Source organism: Cicer arietinum, chromosome 5 (assembly GCF_000331145.2).
Source record: "Cicer arietinum cultivar CDC Frontier isolate Library 1 chromosome 5, Cicar.CDCFrontier_v2.0, whole genome shotgun sequence".
Lineage (NCBI taxonomy): Eukaryota > Viridiplantae > Streptophyta > Magnoliopsida > Fabales > Fabaceae > Cicer > Cicer arietinum.
The window spans coordinates 63,800,281-63,818,413 of record NC_021164.2 but is presented as its reverse complement, the minus strand read 5'-3'; the positions used below and the strand labels follow the sequence as shown (position 1 = coordinate 63,818,413).

General features: G+C 28.2%; 3 protein-coding genes across 3 annotated transcripts; 1 reads left to right on the top strand and 2 right to left on the bottom strand.

Annotated features, from left to right (window-relative positions):
* Positions 1-368: 368 nt before the first annotated feature.
* LOC101488647 (membrane-associated progesterone-binding protein 4) lies at positions 369-4,854 on the top strand. The gene is made up of 8 exons (XM_004502022.4): positions 369-621; positions 801-877; positions 1,023-1,094; positions 1,205-1,242; positions 2,511-2,554; positions 3,325-3,371; positions 3,720-3,894; positions 4,577-4,854. The coding sequence occupies exons 1-8, from the start codon at positions 517-519 to the stop codon at positions 4,742-4,744; spliced, it is 726 nt and encodes a 241-aa protein (XP_004502079.1). The 5' UTR covers positions 369-516; the 3' UTR covers positions 4,745-4,854.
* Positions 4,855-6,462: 1,608 nt separating this feature from the next.
* LOC101488324 (uncharacterized protein At4g14342-like) lies at positions 6,463-7,651 on the bottom strand. The gene is made up of 3 exons (XM_004502021.4): positions 7,492-7,651; positions 7,189-7,398; positions 6,463-6,714 (listed from the first exon to the last, which is right to left on the bottom strand). The coding sequence occupies exons 1-3, from the start codon at positions 7,495-7,497 to the stop codon at positions 6,667-6,669; spliced, it is 264 nt and encodes an 87-aa protein (XP_004502078.1). The 5' UTR covers positions 7,498-7,651; the 3' UTR covers positions 6,463-6,666.
* Positions 7,652-9,943: 2,292 nt separating this feature from the next.
* On the bottom strand, positions 9,944-13,751 carry LOC101515571 (probable glycosyltransferase At3g07620). Its single transcript, XM_004502020.3, has 4 exons — positions 13,489-13,751; positions 13,175-13,374; positions 11,186-11,534; positions 9,944-10,630 (listed from the first exon to the last, which is right to left on the bottom strand). The coding sequence occupies exons 1-4, from the start codon at positions 13,675-13,677 to the stop codon at positions 9,971-9,973; spliced, it is 1,398 nt and encodes a 465-aa protein (XP_004502077.1). The 5' UTR covers positions 13,678-13,751; the 3' UTR covers positions 9,944-9,970.
* Positions 13,752-18,133: the final 4,382 nt, after the last annotated feature.

Sequence of the window (18,133 nt, the reverse complement as noted above, 5' to 3'; positions counted from 1 at the left end):
ATTTATTTTTTAAAAAACTTACAAACGTAAAAGTAAAATTCAATTATAAAATATATATAATGTCACGTGATTGCTGTTCATAAAACAAAACTTAAATTTAATTTTGCGATACTTAAATTTAATTTTGCAATTTCAATAGATAGAAGTTTTTAATATATATATTTTTTTACTAAAGATATATAATTACATAAGTAAAGTATAATATAGTTATTAATACCAAATTAAATTAATTTTTTTACAGGGGATTATAATTTGGTTTTATTAACATCAAATTAGAAGCATAATATCGACAAAAAAGTATGATATTTGACATTTTTAAGTTAATTGAAGTGTTAATTTTCCTTAACACTCAATTAATTTATAAATTTTATCAAACATAACATTATAGGCGAATCATATAAGTTGTTGCAAGCAAGGAACGTGAACCAAATCGTAAGTCGAAGTTGTTGGAGGATTCCAACGTGAGTGTGTATGTGTGTGTTTCTTAATCTATGAAGTGATCTAAAAAACAAAGCGATGTGGTTAAAGACATTAGCTACCTCTCCTCTCTCTGGAATCGCTCTTTTTGTCATTTTCCTTTCTCTCATTCTCCGATTTTCAATCAACTTCCACACTTCACAGGTCACTCTTTCAAACTCCCCACAATCATTGTTCTCTTAATTATTAAATTTAAATTATGGGTTTTGAGATTTTCATTGTGTTACTTCAATTTAGTGATTAAAGATCATATTTTTTCGTTAATGCAAATATCTGACCTAATGAACTAAGTCAACGATTTTGACTTTGCATTCTGTGTTTAGAGATTGTTCAGTACTGAAGAGCTTGCTTTGTTCAATGGAACTGATGAAGGGTTGCCAATCCTTTTAGGAATTCTTGGGTATATCTCTCTCTGTTGCCTGTCAAATGCTATGAATCTAATTTGCAAATTTCTTTAATTGTAAGCAATGGCATAGTTGCAATTTTTATTAACTCTAATCTAATGTGTGTATATATTTTTCAACTTTTTTTTTTTTTTTTTATAGATCTGTGTTTGATGTAACAAAGGGAAAATCTCACTATGGTTCAGGAGGGGGATACAATCACTTTTCTGGAAGGCATGTTCTCACATCCTATCCTCCTTCATCCATGATTTTTGTTCTGATTGGATTCCTATGAAATATGTTAATTTTTAACATTTTTTTGGGTGGGGGTATCTTAATTTCAGGGATGCTTCTCGTGCGTTTGTCTCTGGAAATTTCACAGGTGAAATAGTTATTTATTTGGATTGAATTTCACTTTAAATGGATGGAATTTTATTCAACTTTTTTTTCATTATGATGCTTTTTATTGCAGTAATCCAAATGTTCATTTTTGTGTGTGATCCAACAACTGATGTTTAGCTTGATTATTTTGAAACATTAGAAGAGATGAAAGAGCGAAGCTGTGTTGTTGGTTTTCTTGTGAGTGTATGTCTTTAATCAGACATGAAAAAAACAAGTGATTTCAAATGTAAATTTGCCTTAGGGTTTCACTGTTACAGAATGGAAGGCTTTAACTTTTTGCTTAAAATAATCTTATGCTTTTGAAATTAGCCACTGGCAGATTCATTTATAGTTGTTGTGTCTGTACACACACTAGCTTGTATGTGACCAACTACTTATTTGTTTCTTGCATTGCATTTTGCCTTTCAACCTTCTTCATTTATTTACCGCATTGGTGACACTTTGTTGTTGAGAACTGATTGCACGTGTATGATGTTCTTAATGTGAAGTGATAAAAAACTGATTCAGAAGTACCCAAATCCAAGTAAATAATTGAGTAATTTTGTTATATTCTCTTTGTTTCATTTGGTTTTTGCGAAGCCTGATCATATCTACTTTGTTCATGGTTTTGCAATTTTATTTGTTTCAAATTCATATAATGCAGTATACAAAATTCCTATTATCTCAATGTTCTAAACTGCATTTGGCACAATTTGTTGACTATATAATAAGAAATGATAGATAACTAAATGAAAGCAATATATTGCTTCAAGACCACCCTTTGTTTTTCTTTTCTTTTCAAGAACCCTAATCAGAATCTCAATTTCCGATTTAATCATGGACTTTCTCCACTTCATCATGCTGGAAAACACACATAATGATCTTCATTTAGTTGTTTTTGTATCATACTTTATCTCAAGTTTATATTTCTACAACCTTAAAGGTACTTTTGTTTTTCATAGTAAATAGAATTTGAAATAATGATGAAGCGTGACAAAAATTAGAACATGGAATGCTTTAAAATGCAACAGGGGAGAAATAGAAGAAAAGCGTGACAAAAATTAGAATAGTTTAACCATGGTTTGCAATTTCTTTTGAAGTAAAAATCAAAAGGCCCTATCCTGTCTAGATCTTGTTTTGAAATGTTATATTATACTGTGGTAATACCCCAAATCATTGCCTGCTATTGCTGCTCCTAGAAACAATTTATTCGTTGAACAATATAGTATGTTTTTTAATTCTTTAAATTTCTTTGTGCTGATTATGTAGGAGATGGTCTCACCGACTCATTGCGCGGTCTATCTAGCACTGAGGTTGTAATTTTTGTTAGCTCAGTTCTCAACTGTTTTCTTAGATTTCCAGAATTCATTTTGTATTTTATTTTGAAATATTCTCTAGTTCCTACGATAACTTTAATAATAATATTGATATGATTTTCATACTGGAATCCTTTTACTTTTTTATTTATTTATATATCTATTTATTTGTTTATTTAAAGGTCGATAGATAGAATTGGTTGTAGTTTAACCGTTCCTTTTATCTGAATCTCATGTTTAGATATTTTGGCATAAGTGGAAGATAGGCATTTTCCATGTAGAAATGGGCCTAGGAGATTTTTTTTGGTTTCCCATAGGTACCCTCCTCCGGAGGTAATCATATTTGAGGTGCGTTTGACACTAAATGTGGGTATCCCTCCCAATGAGGATTCAAACCCAGGTTAACCAGAGTAAACATTATCGGGTGCCTAGGTAATGGTTGGGAAGGTCTTGACATTTTAATAACTTTGTATCTTTAATCCTTAACCTTCTTGGTCCTCCCTAGTTTGGAACATTGACTTACTCACATGATGTTTCATTTCATCAAGATTGCTGCTGAAATTTTTCATTTCACTAAAAGCCTAGTCATTTAAATATGTAATCAGGCTCTTGGCTCCACTACCTTAGAGTATTTTTATAGAAGTGTGGGTTTCTTGTTTTCCTTTTCTTCTCCCCTTGATTTACAACTTTCACATTTTTTAATTAGTCTTACCTGAACTCATCCATAATAAATATGTGAACCTTACCCCAAATTAAACTGCTTTCAGGTGAAGAGTCTTGTTGAATGGAGGGATTTCTACTTTAGAACTTACAAGTGAGTCATATTTCCTTCAATTTATTTTGCTTTAAACTTAAAAGTTAGTTTATTTCGAATTCGGTAATTTGATCATGGATTGAAATCAATTTTATTTTTGATATGCATACAATTTTCCTAGAAGCAAGTTTACATGAATCAATGTGATAGAAACTGGTAAATACTATAGGGATAAAGGCAGTTAATGACACATTGGTTCAGGAAATTTCCTAGAAGCACATGTACACGATTCATAGGTTTTCCTAGAAGCACATTTCCAGATCAACACCTTAAGTGTTAGAAACTTTTACACTCTATGACAGCATATTACTTGAATGTTCACTGGAATATTTATCGTTATTTATGTAGGTTTGTTGGCAAGCTAGTTGGACGATACTATGATAGCCAAGGGAATCCTACAAAATATTTGAAAGGGGTTGAAGCAAAGGCTGCAAGAGGTGCTCAGCTTCAAGAAAAGCAGAAGATTGAAGAAGCTAAACAACCTGCATGCAGTTCAAGATGGAGTCAAGATGAGGGTGGTGAGGTAAACACCATCATCATTATTCTTAATCCTCTTTTCATTATTTTATTGCTACATGGTTTTTCTCCTAATAACAATTACATATATGATACATCAAGTTCAGGATGGTTGTGAGTCATGGATATCATATTGATTTTTCTCTGTTCTTTTTGGATACAATGTTACCCTTTCACTTTTTAAGTTGCCCATTTTTTTTCCAGTCAAACTACATTGTTTAGCAAATAAAAATAATGTGGAAAATAAATGAAATATTACAGAAACTAAATGAAATAGGATGAACAATTTATACAAAACTTACAAGGAATCAACAAACTTGGTCATCTTTGATTATATTAGAGCAAGCGTTGTCAATCTTTGATCGCAGAAAATAACGGTTTGTTCAAATTCTGCAATGCTACAATGTATATGCCACTGTAACCTCTATTTGACAACACTTTGTATCAAATAACGTATCGCAGTACAATAGCGATTTGTTCAAAGTGTGCTACATTGTAGTGCTATAGTGCCACTATAGCCTTTATTTGACAACACTGGAATGAACTTTGCAGTATGCTATTAATTGAGAATGAAATACAAGACATGCTATAGGCTGTTGCAACTGAAACTGTCAGCATATTTTGTAATTAGAAGTTCAACCTACCCGGGTAAATGCACATTATGACACAGGTTTACATATTTTGGTCAGGTATGGTGTGATGTTGGCTACCCTAGGTTGGTTCAGAGACCTATAGAAATTGCTGTGACCGGGAAGATGAGTAAGCGGTGTGCTTGCTTTGAAGAGTCTCAGTTAGGCCAACCAGGTTTAGAGGTATATCAAGATTGTGACTACCATGCTAACAGGTGCAAAGCTTAATCAGGAATCTAACAACAATAGGGGAATACTATTTGTGGGGTATATTTGTGTTTGAATTTGTATAATTGAATATTAAAGCTTAATTTAATGAAGTTGGTAATTTTGGTGCTTCCTTGTTTCACATTTGAGCAGTTGCTTTATGTTAACTTTTGTTAGCTCACATGTCACCTCTTATTGAGTCAATATGTTTGATGAATTGTCAGTACTCTAAATTTGGTGCCTCTCCTACATATTTGAACAATGGTTCACTATGTTGTTGGAACCAGCTCCTTCTGCTGCTCAAACATTGTTGGTTGCTCATATTATTTTTTATAACGAACAATCCATTTGAGGTTCTCTCATAGCAGATTTACTTTCACTTGAGTGTTGTTTGGATAATCATGAAATAAGAGGAAATAAAAGTGCATATTTAACGAAAAATATTGAAGAAATAGAAGCAAGAAGAGTTCTGTTTTCTAACAACTCAATATAGAGTTGATGGCTAGTTAAAAAACAGATAGAGTTGGTTTATATATGCATATTTACAAGCATGGCTGTTTGCGTGTATGTATAGGTGAAAGGAAGAGATCATTCATTATTAAGATTTTAAGGGTCAGTTGTTGATAAATAAAGAGCCTCCATTGTATTTGCAAGAATATGAAAGTTTGATTTTTCATAATAGAAAATTAAGCTTTTATTACTACTAATGAAGTTGTATGGGTTTTCAAGTATTTATCTTTTGCTCGTAAGATTTCTTGTAGCAACCTTAAATCTATTAACCTGTTTCCATCTTTACCTAGCAGTCTGGTAAATTTTGAGCTAAACATAGTCAAAAGCAAAACTAATAGAACAATTAATCTAGTACGTTTTTTGCTTGACTAGCCACTGACTAATAACAAACAATTCTCACCTGAACGCAGAAGAAAACATGATAAATGTGAGAGTGAGTATAAAAATTTAGGTCTTGGCTAGCACTGATTAAAAACAAACAATTCTCACCTCAACACACAAACAAAACATGATAAATATGTGAGTATCAAAATTTAGGTAGAGTCATTTCTTCCTGAAATATGCCAACCCTCAGCAACTTAATTCTCTGTTAATTTTTTCCTATTTCATTCAAAGGTCTCCGAAACATCACAATATACTTAAGAGTTAATGTTTATAAACATGATGATAACACATGATTTTTTGTTGTTGAAAATTTGGGGTACTTTCTTGATACATATGAACTATGTTTGAATAAACATTTAAGCTTAATTAATTCACCAATAGCTAAGCTAATTTACAGTCACATATATAAGCATTGAATTAAGAATTAACTGTCATTGTAGCTACATAACTGTCTGATTAGCTTGTATCACAAGAACAATATTGACCATACATAGGCTACACAATTGCTTTTCAACCCTTCTTTCCCTGGAACTTAATAGTTATCTTTGTTGTAATTTAAATCAATTCTACAAGTATATAAATTTATGTCTCGTTAAAACCCAACAAATCCAGTAAAGAGAAAAATGGGATGTCAAAGTATCCATCACAAATTCACCATTCCTGTTTTTTTTCTTTCTTTTGACAGGACAAATTCATCATTCCTAGCAGAATGATAAAGCTTCATTTTGATTGACTTAGCATGGTCAATGTTAAAAGTGATTTTAAAGAAGTGTAACATTTTTATGGATGCAAAACATAAATCATTCATCTTAAAAAGCCATCTCTCAAAACATCACGACAACATGGGAAAAAATACTAATTTTGACATCTCATAATTTAGCGTTTCTGCTCAATAACAACTAAAGCATTTACATGTCAAAAGAAAAAATGATACCACAATTGCCAATCAAGATCACATAAGTTCCTTAATCAAAATGACACATTATTATAATATAATGATAAAACTCCATAAACCGTGATGATCTATTTGTAATATAGATGTCAAATTTTCATTCTTCTTCTCTTTCTGGAGGCAGACCACAAGGCAGGAGCATTTTCTGCATAAAAAACAGTATTGTTCAAATAAGGAAATTAACAATTATTATGTCAATTAGTAAGGATGCCTAATACTAATTTGTCTTAATCTATACTACAACTACATAGCTCATAAGATATGGTGGGCAAATACGTTTTTCTCATAAAGGAAAACTCTGATATTCTTCTTATTAAAAATAGAAGAATATATTAAAAGAGAACATAGCAACAAGCCTGCCACTGGTTCCATCACATCTTTAATCTTCAAAACTAAAGATTACAAAAATAGGCTAGAGAGATTTAAGGAAACAGCCTTCCTAATCTCACTTGACTGGTTAATTGTTCAAAATTCCAACTTTTTAATTTTAATTTTCCCCAAAAGTTTATATTAAATAATATTTTAGTTTCCATGTATATAGAAAAATACACCCAACCCTCAGAAAAAGTTAAGAGAACCTCATATGATCCTAAAATTACGGGAAAAAAAAAGTAAAAACCTGCATGAAGGTATAGCGTTGTCTTCCAATAGATTCGTTTTCAGCGATGGAAAAGAATGAAAGTAAAGGGTAGCGACCAATGTATGATGCATAGCTATCACGCTGAATATTGACGGCCCACTCAAATCTGTTTAAATCAGCATGACCAGTTCCAACATATTTAGCTTGAAGATGCTCGAGTTGTGAATTGATATTAAACCTATCACTCGCCTGCAAACACACACAAATTCTTTACCTACTTACTCGTTTCACTCACACAACTTTTGAAATTAATGAAGAATAAGGAATGGAAGAAGGGTTTACCTGCATATTGTGTCCTTGGAAGAAACGCACACACTGTGTTCGACGACGATGTGAATTGCGATAATGGATTTCAAAACAGGTTTTGCGATTTTTGTTCTAATATAAAGAAAATTAAGGGTATGTTTGTTTTTTTAAGCCATTTTATTTGGTAGAGGTTTTCTTAAACCCTTGAAATAGTCAACTTTTTGCAAGTATGTTAAAAGAAAAACAAATTTTTGTAATTACCGTCTATAAGATTTTTGCTTAGAACAAAAGAGCATTAGAGAATATCTTTATTTTTTTAATTTTAGGTTAACTCCTTTAAATTTATGTATTTTATTTGATTATTTAGACTATATTCGTTTACTTTATTAGCCTTTACGATATATTAAATTACATATGTTATCTTAAATTTAAATTTTTTTTCAAATTATTATCATGTTAAATATCTATCCACATAATAAATGTTAAAGACATCTATTACGTAGATAAACATTTATTACTTTATTTTTAAGGTTATATGTAAGTTTAAATTGTTGTAGATAAAATAAAAAATACATAATTTATAAAATGTGATTAATGTTTTTTGAAAGGTTAGTACGAGAGACATATTGTTTGAGCATTTTGGTACAATTTCAAATGATCATAAGCTTTCAATTGAATTAATTGTTGCCGAAATTGAGATAAAAGACTAACGTGCAAAGAAAATGTAACTTAACACAAGATAAAATAAACTTAAATAACCTAAGTAGAAACAATTTTGTTACCCACACTGCATTTTTGTCATCCACCTCCCTCAATTTTTCATAAAAACAAAATATCCAAAATACTCTTGTTTATTTGTCTCATTCTATAACTTCTATTTGTCTCTTCATCACTATCATTAACCTCATAACTCATAGTCATAGATCACAACTCATTCATAACTCACTAATCATAACTCATACTCATTCAAAGCTCACTCATTCATAATTTACACCCAATAAGTCACATCTTCATATTATGATTAAAGTCACTCAACAAGGTATGTTTATAGATCTATGTTTGAGTTCGATTTTTTTTTTCTTTCAAAATTTGAAGATTTTACTTGAACTCAGTTCACGTACGTTGTAAATAATTCATATACACAAATTTAAATCATGTATCGTTACGTGAGTTGAATTCAAGTACGTTATTCAATTTAAGAAATCACAAACACTACGTGAACTGAGTTTGTGTATGATCTACATAAATGGAGTTCAAGTACGTTTCTATGCAATCTCAATTCACTTACGCAAACTCAATTCACGTAGGTTCATATGCAAATTCAGTTCACGTATGTTCCACACAAACTCAGTCCACATACGCATATTGAGTTCACGTACATAAACTCAGTTCAAGTAGGTTTCTGGACAAACTCGGTTTGCGTATGTGTGTTCATTTTCCGTACGCATGGAGATCATTAGAATCACCATTGTTGTTCCAGTATCAAATGTTGACAACATGAGCTTCACTCTCACTAAAATCAAATGAGAGACAATGAAGATGATCGAAGATGTTGTTGAAAATGGAGGAAGAAGGAGAATGAGGTGTGAGAAAAAAAGATGAATATGAATATGAAGTAGAAGATGGAGACAAAAAGAGAAATTAGAGTTTAAAGAATGATATAAATAAGCAAGAAAAATTTAGGTATTTTGTTTATATGAAAAATTTGAGAGGTGTGAATATCAAAAAGATGATAGCAAAGCTGAAATAGAAATTGAGTTAAACTTAAAGGATTATATGTGTATTTTTTGCCTACTTTTAGATTATTTTATTATAAATAAAATTGACGATTTTTTAATATTATAAATTGTGCATTTGAGTTAATTTATCGTTGAAAGCGAACACAATTTTGTGACTATCAAAATTTTTATAGTAATTTTATATTATCAATTGAACAATTTAATTCTCTTAGTTAAATTATTTTAAAAAAATTCATGTGTTTTTTTTAATGGATTAATACCTATGCATAGACTCAATTTAGTCCTTAGACATTGATTAATATTCCGAAATGATATTTAAAATTGCAAAATATTTTAATCTAGTTCATCCCTTTGTTGATATTTGCAAAGAGATTATATGACATTAAGCTAATAATATATGATGCATTTGAAATTAAGTGAATGATGTGAAGATTCGTTGATAACAATTTCTAAGGAACGAACCTAAGAAGCACTTTACGATTCATAGATCATCTTATAATATTGACAAGTATTATAGACTAAGTTGATACAATCTTATAATTGTAAAGACAAAATTGAGTAGTTATTTGATAAAAATGCCTTTTGGATCACTTCATACTATGGATATAGTTATTACTTTTCTAAAAAATGTTTATTTAGTGATCATGAAGTAACTTATAGGGAATATACTACTTGTATATAAACAATGTTCTATGCCAATTAAGAATAATGAATACAAGCAATGAACCTCATCAACAAAAGAATCAATATTGAGAGAACAACAATGACATCATTACTTATTTCACAATCACATTCAATCTCCTAAGCCATATAGAATGAACAATCATATGAAACACGTCATATCTCTTAGGAGGATTATTCATCACAAAATGTCTTTGCACTTTCTTAACTCCCTCATACAATCTCACATATTTTTCCTCTGATATACCCAACAAAATTTCCTTAAGCTTAGGAATTTCACTCACTTGAATCTGAACAGAAAAACAATCCCAATCAAGAACATCACTAAAAGGAAGCACATAATTTTGAGATATTATAACAGGCACACATTCAGCATAAATTGCCTCAACAATTCTTGGACTAGCCACTTCATAACCACTTGGACAAATACAATATTTACTCATCTTCATTGTTTCATGATATGAAACATTTTCGGGAAGTTTTTCATAAACTAACATATCTTTGTCTTTGTTCTTCCAATGTTGGAAAAGCATTGGTCTAATTCTACCATGCATTTGTCCTGCAAAGAAAGCCAGAATTGTTCTGTTCCATTGTGGATAGCCACCAATTAGACCTGTTGTTTCACCTGTTACTAAATTGATTTCAGGAAATGATGCATCTTTTTTTGGATTGAAATGCTCAGAGATATTTGCATTGCATAGTACTCGAATTGCAATGAAATATAATTCCTTAACATACCAAGTTGCCCTTGGTCCCTGTGCACAAAAACCATTTTTTTTTCACAAAAAATTTAAAAGTTAGTTGAACCATATTTAGTAGATGCTAATGAACATTATATATTGAACGGTTGAAATTCATGGTTATTCAAGTATAGTGTTTGGGTGCACATTTAAATTAATTTAAGTGCTTATCCAATAAGTAGCTACTACACAATAGGCTGTGTCAATCAACTCCTTTACACAAGGTAATCTTCATAAACTCGTTGAAAACAAAGTTAAGAGTTTATAGAGGTCATATGCTATTTTTTATAAGATTGATATTTTATTTGTTTCAAGTGTTTATGTTATAAAATCAGTTCAAATATTTTTAATGGCTCTCTTGAACTTAATTGAACAGCAATTATTCATATATATCATATCATTATATTTTATCTCTTTATCTCTAGATGTGTATATGCCTTATGAGATGTACATCAAACATTTTTTTAAATAAAAATAGAACAAATAACATTTGTGTAATAAAAAAAATATATCCTTAATCATAAGTTTATAGGCACTATAATTAGAGGAGGAAAATTGAAAAATGAGTACCCAATCATGACAAGAAAGCATGAAATGGTCAGCTCCATAACTTCTATTCCAATATGTATATTTATGGGATATGATATGAACATAATCACCAATAGTTCTCCCCAATACAGCTTTGTCACGAATAACAGGGTGAAAGAGATGCTCAAGGATCATAACAACACTAAATGGAAGAAAGTAAACATGAGCCTCATCTGGATTCTGAGTCCTAAACTGAGTATTGCTTTCCAATAAGTTTATAAATATTCCTTCCATTGAATATATATTCTTGCAAGGACCATAATGAAAAAGTGGAGGCTCTCCCTCTTCATACACAAAGATTTTAAAGAGCTTCTCCATTAAGTAGTAACTCCTATATCATATATATGTAATAAAGACAATTCAAAAGAATGAAAACTAAGTAAAGCATGACAATTAAGAGGACACAACAACTAAAAAAACTAACCCCTATTGCTAGAACTAAAGGACTCTTAAAAAACTAACCCCCATTTTCCACGCACAATTATAAAATTAATATTTATAATTAAGTAACTGATATTTATTTACAGAGTTAACATATCTAAAGATATTTTTTTTATATGCAATAGTTAGAGATTATCTTCAATCAAATGATTAAACTACCCAAATATGTGTCACTTGTACTTACAATGTTGTAACTATGAAATATTTTTGTTCATGAAAGAAAACCTTTTTGATATAGTATACATGTTTTTTTAGAATTGATTATTTTTAACTTAAGACACATAAAATTAGGTTGTTGGGTAATGATTAAAGTATATGTGTGTTTTAGTCTAATCTTTCCCAAAAAGATTAGGAGAATTTAAGATTTATTTATTGTTGTTTGTAAAGAATTGAACCTAACACATATCCACCAAAACATCATATCATGTCAACACGTGACTTAGGTGAGGTCCAATAGAGTGTATTAATTTGTTCAAGTTCAACGCACCATAAACATGGAACTAGACAATTTTCTTTCTTTCTCTCTTTTGGCATCTTCTAACTCCTACAATATATGTTCAATAATTGGGAAAGAATAATGATTTACAAGCTTCCACGATGTCTATTGTGAAGTAGTGTAGGCAAATCAATTTTCAGCACATGACTATTGTACCCAAAAAAAAAAAAAGATTTTTTACATATAGAAAAATAGAGATAGAGAAAGAGAACTAGAGAACTACAGGGAAAATTTGAAGTGTAAAAAAATTAAAGTAAATTTTTTTTAATATAATCAAATGTCTCGTTTTTTTCTCCGTGTCTTTATAGCAAAAGATTCATTTACTAGCAAATGGAGTTGAATTTCATCGGTCTAGTCTATTGTAGTAAAAATCTTAAGATTAATTGAATATTTTTAAAAAAAATCATATTAACTGACCAAATCATTTGAGATATAATCTCTTTTATCTTTTAATCTATTATTCCTTTAAATGTATTATCTAAGACATATGCATTTTAATTAATAAAAAGCAATAGCCACTAAGAAAATGAAGGTGAACAAAATAAGTTTATCCTCACAAAACTATATATCATCATGTACATATACATGTACTAGGAATAATTTAATATAAATAAAAAAGAAATTATAAACGAAATGATTATCTGCCTCAATACCACATGCCTTTTATTCTATAAAATAATTCACATAAGTTGGGAAAAAAAACTTTTTTTTTTCTTTTCTCTTTTGATGATTAAATAAATCCTTGTCCCCCACTCATGTTGTTCATACACCCATGCCTATGATATAGTTCATACAACCATATCTAGGATACAGTTAGAGTTTGGTTTTATCCTTTTTAGTTTTTTATATAAGATTTTTAACGAGATAATGTTGTTAATTTTTGTTTATTTAGCTTTCGATTTAGTCTTTCAATTTTTTTTTATTTAATATTAATAAAATACTTTAAATAACAAGTGATAATTTTAACATAATTGAGATGACAAATTTATTCACTAATGTTTTTTACTCAAATTCATGATTAAGAAAAAACATACCTATGAAAAGCAAAGGCGTTCCTGTAGATGTCACCTTGTGGAATATAATCATGAGAATCCTCAAGAGGCAAAGTGTCATTGATTCTTAACAAGGCTTGTTTTATCGAAGCTCTTGCTTTTGCAAGACTTGCTTCAACCTTCTCCAAATTTCTACCTCCTTGCATTGATCTTCTTTTAGGCGATTTGTGTCTTCCCTCATCCTACATGTACAAAAAAACAATTCAACACAAAACAAAATATTCATGCTATGTGCACAAAACAAAAATCACATAGGGAAAAAATTATTATAATACAAAAATTTCATTCATATATACCTTGTATGATGAAAGGGTTGATCTTGAATGTCCTTTTTGAATCCTTTGATAATTTAATCTAGACACCAATTTTACACCCTCTAATGAATCAATACCAAAAAACACCACAAAGGTAGTGATAACAATTGCAACTAGAGTCAAGTGTATTTTGTTGAAGTGCCACATTCTTTCAAAACTCAAAACAGACATCGATTCATTGCCATATCTCTCGTCTCATTCCTTGACGGAGTTTTTGTGGACAAGTATAATGTCAATTCTCCAAATTTTCCCACGTGGCTGCCATTTTTTTTTCTATATAAAAATAACAAAATATATATTAAAAATATTTAGCAAAAAATTAAAATTTGATTTTGATTTCACACCTTAAATTTTGGGCCCATCTGAGCCACTTTAGTTTGGTCCTATTTTAGAATATCAAGAAAGTGTGTAATAAATTATAATTTGATTATTTTTTTAGAAATATTTGTGGGCCGTGAATAATACACAATTTTAATGTAAATAAATTTTATATTGTTAATAGGTAGATCAATAAAAGTGTTTGACTTTAAAAAAAAAATCATCAAAAATTATTCTCGTAAATAGTTATGATGTGTTTACAATGTAAAATATTTTATATTAACAGTACATGATAAAAAATTATCATTGAAAATGCATGAAAATTTGTGTATTTTATTCTTTCACAGTTTAAATTTTATTTTTTCTAATATAAAATTTTCTTTTATGATTTTTTAACCGGTACTCAAGATATTCGTCAACAAGACTCTTTATTTCATCCATTAATCTTAAGTAATACCTAGTGATAAAAAGGTCATCTATAGCTTATAATTATCACGTTTTTTAAAATGCAAAAGCAACTTATGTCTTTTCAAGTCAAATATATATAAGTGAAATAAGTCTTGCAACATATATAAATTTATTTTTACTATTAGTTTAATAAGTCGACCCATTATTGGATCAAATAAGATATATATGATAAGATTTATTAATCAAATTGTAAAAATTAAATTTATACATGGTATAATAATATTTTACATGTACACATTAGACAAAACTATCTTTTCAATTACTTTTCTATCAACGATTTATTTGTTTTAATTTTTAGTTATAATGTTTTTGTATGCAGTAGTCTCAACAATACTAATACTAATCGTGTTTGAAAAATAAAAGTTTATTGTCTTTTTCGTAATCATAACTGAGATATTGATCTAATCTATATCAATAATAAGAAGAAAAAATTATATAAAATAAGTTTTAAGGTATAAAAATACTTTTTTTATTTTTTTATTTTTGACAATCTAATTAACACTAATAAAGTCAATGTATCAAATATTACAACAAAGAGGGTTACAAGTTTCAAACGATATTCAAATATTGATTTAATGTAGGCCAACTATCAAAATGGTATGTACATGTCGAATTTGTGGTATGTTTTTTTTTTAATGAATTTTATGTTTGTTGATTAGTTACGATTTGACACAACTTTGTGAGAGTAATTGACATTGAAGCAGATGAATATCATGCTGATTTCAGCATCAAGGCATTAGCTAAGGTACAATACATGTGCAAATTATGTCATATTTCTCACACGTTATCTCTAGCTTCTTAATAGAAAGGGTTGTGGCATATGAGCAGGTCCACTTAGTGGTAACAATACTAGTACAAAATTTGTCTTATGGAATATAAGTCCATCAAATACAACAATGATTGTGTCCTGCTCCGAAATTAGCTAGAATAGAACACCCAAGTTGATCCTAGAGATAATTTATAGGAGGTAAGAAATTTGTTACATTCAATTTGCTCTTTACTCTGCAGAGTATTTATATTTTAGATTAATTCCTATATATGGTTTTGATAATGACCAATTTCAGATTATTTTTAGTATCATTTAATTTCATTTGACTTGAAGGTTGATCCTAGAGATAATTTATAGGAGGCAAGAAATTTGTTACACTGAATTTGATCTTTACTCTGCAGAGTATTTATATTTTAGATTCCTATATATGATTTTGATAATGACCAATTTCAGATTATTTTTAGTATCATTTGATTTTTAAAGGAGATATATCAAAGTCAAATATTTTTTAGTGATTATAGTTATGATTGATTGTTATAGTGATTAACGGTGTAATTTTTTTTTTTTAGTTTTTATTGTGTTTTTTAACTGTATATCTATTTAATTAATATTATTTCCATCACTTTTAAATTACTATTTTTTATTTTACATTTCTATGATATAAATAATAAACCAATATTGATTAATAAAAAATAATTTATTCTGTTCTTAATTTAAATAATTGATAAAAAATAAATAAAGAGAAATAAATTAAATAATATTGATAATTGATAGAGCTATTTACATAAAAAATCACATAAACTTAAATAATAAAATAAAAAAGTAATTAATTAGTATATAAAATAACTAATTAATTAGCGTAATTAAATAACCAAATTAAAATATGAAATATATTATTCCCTCTCATTAATATTTAATTTGTTTGAATTAGTTAAACGTGATTGAAGGAGTGAGAGATTAAGAAGTATATAATGATAGCTCAATTGCAAAGTACTCAAGGCATTTGTGCACGTGTGCGTAGAAAACTGAAAAACTTGGGCTCTTCACACCACACCAACCCCACTTGGAAGGAGGAATCGGAGTTGAAGGCAACACTAGTACTAAGTTTGAGTGTACTACTCTCGCAACTACTCATTTGCTCATGGCCACATGAACGGTGTCTACCACGTGGCATGTGCCTACTTTTTCTATTTCAGCAACAACATCATCAAATATAACCCATGTGGTAACTTAGTTTGAGTTTTAGTGCTTCTGACTGCATAAATATAGAGGAAGAATCAGAGATACATCCCCTCTATGTTAATATATATAATCAAGATTACTATATAGTTTATTGAGTCTCTGAATACTAGCCATTAAGAAAAAGTAGGTCAATATCACATGGTAATTTCAACGTGTGGTGGTATCATATGATATTTCAATCGAAATTTTGTGAATGACTTCTACTATAATTTGGGTTCATGTAATATAGTTTGGGCTGAATTATGAGCTATCGATTGTATCATTTATAATATATACTCTAAAGGAATGGTAAACTAGACTATGGCCTGCGCGCTGCGCGAATATTAATTAATTAATTTTATAAGTTTTATAAGTAATATTTTATGTATTATAAATATAGTTATCTTGTAATATTACTTTATTGATTTGTAATAATTGAATATGATTAGGAAAATTAAAATGAAGGAAAATCATGTTTATCACAATCATCTAATTTAATTTTTAAAATATTTTGTAAAATTCGTATGATAACTTATTATATAGGATAATTGTTTGACTCATTGTACTTTGATTATTAATTTATTTTTCAACATATAATGGTACTTGTAGTTATTTGATGAAATAAAATGTAAAATACAAACCCAAAAATAAGATGTAAAAAATGTTAATGTTGAATTATATTGTAGCGTAGCTAAATTTGTTTGTTTAATTAGTATGATGTTTTAGTTGCGAGCATGAGAAGTTGTTATAAAAAAAATTATTGAATATATTTCATCAAGAGTTTGTAAAAAAAAAAAAATAAGTTGGTGTGGCAACGGAAGTCTATTTTAAATATATATAATAGATAATAGATTTTAATAATTGAAAATTATTAATAATTTTTTATATATTTGTATTTTATGATTATTTTTAATGAATTTGTGTATTTTCTTTCAAATAGAATATATATTTTTACTTTATAAAATGTTACTACAAAAATGGATTGACATAAATTGAAAGTAACTATAAATGGATTGACTTTAATGAGTAATTTAATTTTTAATGTATAAAATCATTACTCTGGAATAATATAATTGAGGATTAGATAATGAGTATTTATGTCCATTATGAGTGATTAGGTGTCTTTTTCAATTGAATTTAATTACTAAAAATATAAATTATTACCATTGATAAATGACTAATAATATTATAAAATAATTTATAAATTTTTTATAAAATAATTTGATAACAATATAAATTATAAATTATTATCAAATTGTAAAGTAATTTATAAATTATAAATTAATTATAAATAATTGTAAAATAATTTTATAATTTTATAAGTTTTATAAGTAATATTTTATGTATTATAAATATAATTATCTTATAATATTACTTTAATTGTAATAATTGAATAAGATTATAAATATTTTATGTATTATAAATATAATTATCTTATAATATTACTTTAATTGTAATAATTGAATATGATTAGGAAAATTAAAATGAGGAAAAATCATATTTATCACAATCATTTAATTTAATTTTTAAAATATGTTGTAAAATTCGTATGATAACTTATTATATATGATAATTGTTTAACTCATTGTACTTTGATTGTCAATTTATTTTTCAATATATAATAGTACTTGTATTTATTTGATAAAATAAAATGTAAAATACAAACCCAACAATAAGATGTAAAAATTTAAAAATATAATTGACTATTTAATATTTTTTATTTTAAAGAAATGTTAATGTTGAATTATATTGTAGAACATATAATGATAATTTGTGTATTTTCTGTCAAATAGAATATATATTTTTATTTTATAAAATATTACTAAAAAAATGGATTAACATAAATTGAAA

Coding starts and splice junctions, on each gene's coding strand:
- LOC101488647 (XM_004502022.4), top strand. CDS start 517: ATGTGGTTAAAGACATTAGCTACCTCTCCTCTCTCTGGAATCGCTCTT. Junction 878..1,022: donor ATCCTTTTAGGAATTCTTGG/GTATATCTCTCT, acceptor TTTTTTTTATAG/ATCTGTGTTTGATGTAACAA. Junction 1,243..2,510: donor TGTCTCTGGAAATTTCACAG/GTGAAATAGTTA, acceptor CTGATTATGTAG/GAGATGGTCTCACCGACTCA.
- LOC101488324 (XM_004502021.4), bottom strand. Junction 6,715..7,188: donor AACGCTATACCTTCATGCAG/GTTTTTACTTTT, acceptor TTTTTTATGCAG/AAAATGCTCCTGCCTTGTGG.
- LOC101515571 (XM_004502020.3), bottom strand. CDS start 13,677: ATGTCTGTTTTGAGTTTTGAAAGAATGTGGCACTTCAACAAAATACAC. Junction 11,535..13,174: donor AACGCCTTTGCTTTTCATAG/GTATGTTTTTTC, acceptor TATATGATATAG/GAGTTACTACTTAATGGAGA. Junction 10,631..11,185: donor TGCTTTCTTGTCATGATTGG/GTACTCATTTTT, acceptor TTTTGTGCACAG/GGACCAAGGGCAACTTGGTA.